The sequence below is a fragment of the Mercenaria mercenaria genome, chromosome 12, assembly GCF_021730395.1.
Source record: "Mercenaria mercenaria strain notata chromosome 12, MADL_Memer_1, whole genome shotgun sequence".
NCBI classification, from domain to species: Eukaryota; Metazoa; Mollusca; class Bivalvia; order Venerida; family Veneridae; genus Mercenaria; species Mercenaria mercenaria.
This window is the reverse complement of record NC_069372.1, coordinates 14,832,634-14,841,534: the sequence shown is the minus strand read 5'-3', so window position 1 is coordinate 14,841,534 and position 8,901 is coordinate 14,832,634. Positions and strand designations below refer to the sequence as shown.

At 32.1% G+C, this 8,901-nt stretch overlaps 1 protein-coding gene across 2 annotated transcripts; it reads right to left on the bottom strand.

Moving 5' to 3' along the window:
* Nucleotides 1–1,118: 1,118 nt before the first annotated feature.
* On the bottom strand, nucleotides 1,119–8,193 carry LOC128545835 (uncharacterized). 2 transcript variants are annotated; one of them, XR_008366399.1, is made up of 5 exons: nucleotides 7,107–8,193; nucleotides 5,834–5,935; nucleotides 4,766–4,919; nucleotides 4,394–4,515; nucleotides 1,119–1,255 (listed from the first exon to the last, which is right to left on the bottom strand). XR_008366399.1 is itself a non-coding variant. In XM_045315556.2 (3 exons), exons 1-3 carry the CDS (start codon nucleotides 7,408–7,410, stop codon nucleotides 4,780–4,782), a joined length of 546 nt encoding a protein of 181 aa, XP_045171491.2. In that variant the 5' UTR covers nucleotides 7,411–8,191; the 3' UTR covers nucleotides 4,522–4,779. The 2 variants fall into 2 exon arrangements, 1 of the variants encoding a protein (XP_045171491.2); XM_045315556.2 differs by lacking the exons at nucleotides 1,119–1,255; nucleotides 4,394–4,515 and having other exon boundaries at nucleotides 4,522–4,919; nucleotides 7,107–8,191.
* Nucleotides 8,194–8,901: the final 708 nt, after the last annotated feature.

Genomic DNA, 8,901 nt, shown 5'->3' with positions numbered 1-8,901 from the left:
TATTTATCCCACCTGTTCAGAAAATTAGGAAAAAGTCGTTGGAAAGAGCAACAGAGTGCAGACTTATAATATGACGTTTGCTAGTGTAATTCAGTTTGTGGAAAATTGAAAAAATGCAATAACATTTTTGTTTCTGGATAAAAACTTTTGATTTCACCACTTATTTTCTTAGTTAGAACATTTCCAATACAATGATAACAGTTTCAATGAAAAATTCGGAAAAAAAATTGTTTTCAAAATTTCCGGCTGAAGTGCTGTACTGTAAAAGTGAAAAATAGCAATAACTTTTTTGTTTCAGGATAAAAACCTTTGATTTGACCACTCATTTTCCAAGTTCAGACATTTCCAATACAATGGTGATGATTTAAATGCAAAATTTTGATAAAATAAGTGATTTCAAAAGTTCCCGCTAAAGTGATATCTTGACACTGACTAGATAAAGCAAAGTTTATTAGGCAGGCCGATATTGCGCTATAGGCCTATCTTATATGAGGGTAGGATAAATATCCAAACTGGTATTTTACTATTTTGTTGTTAAGAAATACAGGATTTTTTTTCAATAAATTCTTACTTTTGGTAGTCCACTGTCCTCAGATAGTTTCTTATTTAAAGTATCATGGACGTTTCCAGAAATTTCAAGTACCACCAAGAATCAAAAGAAGATTCTGGAAAAACAAAGAACAATCCAGACTTTTAGAAAAATAATTGTCACACCCTGTTTATCAGTACTGCGATAGAATATTCTGGAACACCGTAGAATATAAACAACTTATTGACATGCCTCAAAACTAGGTTAGTATTATGGTAGAACATTCTGGAACACCATAGAATATAACAACTAATTGACATGGTGTCTCAAACCTTGGTCAGCAAACAATGAGTTATCAATAAAGTACAGATGTATACATAACAATACCTTCTTTACTACTAATAAACTTTGATAATGTGGCAGTTGACCTCAATACAATCGACACTGTTAATTTTCCAATACAGGTAAATCCAGTATTTGCTATACAATGGATCTATGATGGATTATCTTTGAACACCCCTGGACTTATTGGACTCAACTGCCACGTTATCAAAGCTTATTAGTACGTTATAGAATGTATAATTTACTACACAGATGACTGTATTGTTGACCTTGGATTTAATTGCACATGGACCAGGAGCATAATGCGTAAGTGTAAAATAAAACTTTCTGTTCTCTCTGCTCTGCTTTTTTATCTACAGTTCTAACATGGCTTGTCTGTTACCACTGAAACAGAGAAGGATGTCAGTCATTGTTTATTCTGCGATAAACAACGATTGACGCGCTGATTGATATGAACATTATAACGTCAATTTTGAAATCAAATAGCCACATGACGCCAGGTTCATTACTACTCGATTGACAGAAATTAAGTATAATTATCATAATGTTTAATGGGCACTTTGAGTGAAAGTCAACAAGACCATCTGGTGGTTAATCGTCTGATGTTCCATGACTATTTTTTATCTTCCAGATGCCTGAATATTTAACCTTGAGGATTATTATCAAATCATGCACATCTTAACTGTGGAAAATCAAACGATAAACAACGCAAGGGCATTGATTATTTAAATTCAGAAAATGTTACTCATTTATAGAAATCACCTAACCACAATATATAATAAATAATGCGCACTTACATATTTAAAAACAGATTATTTTCAACGAAACATGTTTTCAAATATGCATCTTTGTCAGCGTTTATTTATTGTACGCCGAAACATTGTTCTGATTTAATTTTACAGTTTACAAATATGTTTCACATCTGTTGTTTATGTAATCTCTCACCTGTTACATTGGCAAATGCTATTTGTGAAAATGTAGTTTGATGTCTGTTAGATACCACCAAACTTCAGAGGCAATAACATTTATATAAAACATTACAAATATGCCACAAGTACCTTGATGTTAGAATCTATAACATTTTAGACTGTTACATAAGTTTTATGAACCCATGATATTTTAATTATCACTTTTTATTAAAATATCCTAATAAAATGAGTTTTATGTGAACATCATAGAGATTTATTGCATTTGTAAGAACAAATATAACAGAAAAACTGTAGTTTCTACGATAATTGTGATAAATGTGGATCTTCTGTATGAAGCGGAATGAACAGTTGGATTAGTTTTATGGAGAAAGGTCTTTAAGTTCCCATGAAATTTGATTATACGATTTATCATTGAGTATATATAAAATTTGAGCCGCACCATTAGAAAACCAATATAGTGCATTTGCGACCAGCTTGGATCCAGACAAGCCTGCGCATCTGCAGGTCTGGTCTGGATTCATGCTCGTGCACTATGCACTATGCACTATGTTGGTTTTCTAATGGTGCGCCTCATTTATAGTTTTGTTCAATGTCCTGCATGCATTTATACTGTTACATAATTTAATGTGTAAGAAGGAAATAAAACTGTCAATTTTATCGTGCTGAAAATAATTGATGCATTGGAAAATGAACCTTAAGATAATTGTCGGTTGCGTTTATGTTATAATGTGTGTTCGGGTTTAACGTCTTTTTCAACAATTTTCCAGTCATATGAACGACGGGCGTTTATGTTATAAAATCAATGTATGAAATGCAAACAGTTGTTTGTTTCTAACTCTAGAACAAGCTCATATTTGGTTTTTGCAGTACAGGCAACAAGGAAAAGGAAAAATACAAAAAAGTGCAAAATTATGTGGGAATGTCAGTGTTAACTGAAAATTTAGTCTAACCATAAACTTATGCGAGCACAAAATTAAAAACTTGCTAATTTTAACTTAAGAAATAGGATTAAATTGCATATTGAATAGTTTTATCATAATCATAGTAAAGCAGTTTTGTACTTCAATTGTAGGGAATTAAAGAAATTTTCATATTACTACAAAATTATAAGAGAAGCGAAAAGCAGAGCAGCTTCTTTAAGATTGCCAATATATCATGGAAAAATAAAAATGGACAACGACAACTAAATTGTAAAAACTAAAGAACGTAATAAAGAAAATAGGTACATGTTACAGAATATGAATAAAGCAGACATTTCTATGAATATTTGAAGTAGCTATTTACAGTTTTCGAGAATCATAAAAATTACGATGGAATTTGGGAAGCGGTTTACGTAATTTCTTACAGGATCACTGCACAGGCAAATCGAAAATCGTTTGAAAGGGACTGTAAGAATTTGTCTTATGTACAAAGAGTACGTATAAAAATCATAAATGAAAACGTTTGTTTTCACGTTTAGCAGGCGGCTGGTTTTCGCAATGAAAAAACTAGTCAACTTTTCCAAGGCCGAACCTTGGAATCTAAGGTCCTTATTGTTACAATACACGTTTTTTCTACGTTTCTAATTTGTACGACAAAAAGTTACACACTCCTTTAATAATATTTTACAATGGCAATATCAAAATATCAAGGTAAACTTCTAAGTTGAGATCTGAGATAATTCTAACGGTTGGTTTTGAATAATTCTCTGAAAATAGTTTTTTTCTTGTATTTTTCCAACGTAAAAACAACTGCAACAACAATATGATATATGATTGATAGATATTAGATCAGTGCCAACTATTGTTATGTCTGAGTGCCTGTAAGAGCGCATTGCGTTCGGCTGTAACCTCCACAGGAACTCGTGCGAGATGTCTACGTTATTTGTAGAGAAAATTAAAAAAAAACGTGTATTTGAAAAACTAATTCAAAGTACTACTTTTTATCATTGCCGACATGCTCTGTTTGGAAACAACAATACTCAGATAACATTCAAGTTTATGTATTGGTCATAAGAAAAAAGACTGGTCATAAGAAATACACAACTTGCACTCATACTTTGACAGCTAAAGGTCGCATAAACAACTAAATTTATTTTTGATTGTCTTTGGTTATAGTTGTTTGATGGAGAATACTGAATGACAATGCACCAGATGCTTCAATCCAAAAGGTTTCCACGACGATAGTATAGGTAGCGGAAATCTAAGAACATTCAACATATCAAATAACATGATTTTGGGATAAAAGGTCAACATTTTTGTTAATGCGGAATAGTTACACGTTAATGCATATTGTTATTATTTATATAGAATGTACAGGTAACCCAGAACGCATTGATAAATAATGCTCGCGTATGTGTCATTTACAAATTGAAAATTTTCAACGTAACATGTATGCAAATGTGAATCTTTGTCAGCAATATATATTTTATACAGCAGATGTTGAAAGACAAAACATTGTTCTGATTTAATATATGTTTCACATCTGTTCCTTTTGCAATGTCTCGCCTGTTAGCTTGGTAAATTCTTCCGTGAAAATGAAATTTGATGTTTACTTCTAAATGTTTCAAAGGCAATAAAAAGTAAATAAAACGATGGAAATATACATCAATTACCTTGATGCTAGAATCAGCAACTTTTCGGAGAGGGAAACGGCACAGACACAAAGGCTGTGAACCTTTACGTAAGATGCCAAATAAACATAAGTTGTTTGTAAACCACGTACTGATTTATTGCACTGGAAAGAAAAAAAAGACAGATAAAGAGACAACTTTAGTTTCTAGATAAGTTTCATACGATAAGTATGATAAATGTGAAAACTGTATGTGATTTTGAATGAACACTTTTGAAAGCAACGTATAATATGTTTCTACTTTACTAATATTTCAATACAGTTCAGTGGGGAAAAAACCAATATGATCAAAGATTTTAATTTAGAAAGATCTCCATATATTCACTTGGAATCACAGGTCTGAAAAGCAGCGTACGTTTGTATGTGGTATTATGTATTACAGGTCTCTCCAAAAGAAACTTCCTTCATTTTCCTTGCCAGAACAGCAAACGACTGTATTACGCATGCCCTTGTGGTAATCCTTGACTGACTGCAAGTGGTAATACGCTCACGGAATTTGTTCTGCAAGTCTGAATAAAAGGGAAATTTTAGACAAAATATAATGTTATGGCCATACTGTACGACGTTACACTAATTACAAAGTTTGTACATTGTATTGAGAGTTGATGTCTTAGTGAAATTTACCTACCGGTATGTGATATTTTACAAAATCTGACATAATTTCATAGCAGTTTCGTTCAGTTATTTGTTTATCATATTTTGACACAGATTTAAAGATCTCAAAGTTTTTGTTTTCAGCCTTTCATTTGCATCGGAAGCATTGTATTTTCCTTTTCCGTAAACGAGAACATTTTAGGCCTTCCTCATCTGATAATAATTAAACCCAGCGGTTGTAAATAAGACACGCTCTCTGTGACTATTAATGTGTTTATTTTGTAAAACTTGTCTGTGTGTTTACATGGTCTGTCTTTTTTCAACAAGCTAATGTGAGGTTCTGTTTTGGGAGGCTGTGAACTGGAAACATGTCTACTCATGTCGGATCTTTGTCATTTTGTATTCTTTCAACCCCTACCCTGCTAAATTACTATAATGAACTTGTCCATCTTTCAATTTGGACAGTACCATTAACTGTTAAAAGGGGTACTTACCAAAAAGATACTGACTGGATGGCGAACAGTGCAGACCATGCTACATTTTTTGCTACAAAATTGTATAAATTTCTACATATTACTAACTGCCATTATAAGATATTGAAAACTGGTTGCACCTCTACATTACGTAATGATCGCGAGTAGAAGAGTGTAACAGCCCGAAGACCAAAGACTATCTAATGTAAGCATGCATATCCATCGGTTGCTGGCCAAACAGCACCAGTTTTTGGTATTACATTTGTACTTTATATTAAAAACAGGTTTTAAATATGTCAGATATACTGTTAAAAGCAGGTTCAAATCAATTACTTTCAGTGAATTTAGTTTCTTACTTTCATCAGCTGCCGCCAGTAAATGCTCAGTTTTCACGTGTTTCCGGACCTGGGATGCAGGAAGCGCCTTGAACCTATTCCGGCTATTGCTAGTTAACGCTTCTGAAAAACACATTCATTCATACAGATATTATTGTGCAATTACTTGTAAAATAGTTTGATATAAAGAACAAAGGCAATAATATACATTTCGATATTTATCTTGATTTGAATTTACTGATGTAACAACCTCGTTTATCAATCTTTATTTACACCACTGATTTAACTCGGTTGTCATTAATTATTTATACAATTGCTAGTTTTTATAAGTTCAAAGAAAACCAATTTTATTGTAATACCTGTACGGCATTTTACAGCTGTAAAATACCTAGTTTTTTTATTCTACATTGCTGTCACTGTCATTGTTATTTCATTTCTGTAAATTTTATATAAATGTAACAACAATTGACGTTACAGCTGTAGACTGAACATAACAGCTTTGATGCAAATAAGATACAGCTGTAAAAACTTACAGCTGTAAATATGCCTAAAAGTAACAGCTATAGAAATGTCACAGGTATTGAAAGGGGGACATTACTAGTATTTTAGGGGACGAAAGCAGATGTACAAAAAGAACTGTAAAATGTGTAGCAACTTCTAGAAAAAGGCAAAACAATTTACCTAGTAAATAAAGAACATTATGGAATATGTTTACAATACAGAAATTGAACAAATCAAGAGTTACAAAGGTAAACAATGCATTATATCTTTTTCATAAAAATATAGTGTCATGAAAACATATTTACTTATTATTTCTTTTGAGCTTATCAGCTTCAAGTATGTTATAAGTAATTAATATATGTGCTTATACATGTTCATGTCTGTTTACAACTAGATCAGATATTTAAACAATTAAAATTGCAATATCTATAAAATATGGTGGCTCTCTGACTTGACGATATGTCCATTCAAAATACATTTAGGATGACTGATAATACTAAAAACATATTTCCCTCTAAAATATGTACAGCTGTATTTTTGAGAAATGACAGTTTTACAGCTATAACTTACACCTGTTAAATTTTTACAGCTGTATTTCGGAAACGTGAATGTTTTACATTTGTAAATTGAAGCAGTATTTCTGGAGGTTTTCCACTTACATGTCTTTTAATTGTAAAATACATGTAATTTCGCACAGGTGAAAGCCATACTGAAGTAGTCCTAGAAACGTCCAACAACTACAAAGGTTCAGAAATCAAATTATGATCGTTATTTACTGACTGAAATGTCATACCTGGATTACCTTCGTTAATTTTCCATGACATTGAATAGACTCTATCCTGTTTTACGTCATCAAATCCTATGAATATATGAGAGTCATTTTGATATCTGTAAACCAATATGTTAGATCCGGAAGGCAGACATATTTTGTGCACTACATCATTTAAAGACAGGGAAACACGTGCTGATAGTTTATCTTCTTCTGCATGTGATTTTTGTATTTTGTCTCGTGCTTTTTTGAGATGTTTCCTTGCCTGGCACGTGCATATCAGTTGCATCAGACATAAAATCCATAAAACATGAAAATAACTTCTCATCGTGTTATAAATTTTCTATCTTGTCACGTCATAAATATTCAACAGATCTAGCATTTACACATTATAAAAAGCACCGCATGTGCAGCATGCGTGCATATGATGCATAAAATGTCATTGTAAAAATGAATTGCTATGCGCTCCAGCTAAAATGTCATTGCAAAAATGAATTGGTATGCGCTCCAGCTAAAATGTCATTGCAAAAATGAATTGGTATGCGCTCCAGCTAAAATGTCAATTTAGATCACATTTATATTGCTATGAAAAGCATCTTCATGTAGCTAATTTTCAAAATATTAATGGAACTGTAATAGAAAATAAAGAAAAGAACAATTTCAAGTCCTGTTTTGTCAACGTAATCCAGATTGATTTAAGTTAGAATCTATAGTATCAGAATAATAACTTATTTTGTATCCTAAACGTTTAACGCGTTTATGTGAAAAGCTTACTGAAACGAATAACTCCCCCATGCAGTAATTACTAACATTAATTTAATAAGGCTGAAGGAAATAAACCTGTCCATTTCATCGTGTTCTTAATAAATGATGGATTAGAGAATATACCTCCTTAAAATCAATCAATTAATTAATCAGTTAATGTACATAAGATACATTAATTAAATCTTTCGATGTCTTGTACCCATACCTATGATATATTTACCATTTTTTGCAGTTAAGGTAACAAATAAAACTACAAACAACATAATTTAAAAAGAAGAAGAAGAAGAAGAAGAAAAAAGAAAGAAAAAGTGACGTAATGGTTGGTATGATATTTTACCCCGTGGTAATTGTCTAAAGAAATTCACCTGCTTTACTAGCTCTTATAATATACTGTTTGCTTAACTACATCACCAAAACACTTACTGAACAGTTACCTCAAGACGATACAGAAACATGAAGGCAGAAGGAAAGAAATATAAAAGTGAAGTAAACCACTTTATGAAATTTTATATTTAGAAACGGTCTTGAATTGTTGCTTACACACCACAACGATATTATGTTGACGTCACGCCGACGTGATATTTAGCTTTATGTATGAATCGAGAAGTAACGCTTTCAAATATTTCAATTAATAGCATGTTTCCGGTCCTTGCATGTATAAACAAAAGAGCGTGACGTCCTGTCACTTGGTGCACGCATGTGCATAGGAACGGTCCTATCATATTTGATCAAACTTTTACAATAAAAGACTTATTAGAACCGAAATAATTTGCAACAAAACCGCGTTTGAACACTGTTTATACACTCGGACGGTAATACGTCGTTCGAAATAATTTCACGTCACGGTTCTGCTATAAATTATTTCGTAAATGAAAATAAAAAATCCGCATTTAATGGCAGTAATGTCTTATAATCAATTTTGCTTTATATGCTTAGAGATTGAGAAATACCTATAGTATTATATGTTTACTAAATTTCATAAAAAACGCTTCAAACCTGTAGTAAATTTCCAGACGCTATATATGTCACCTTAAGAAAAGAGACCATCAGGGTT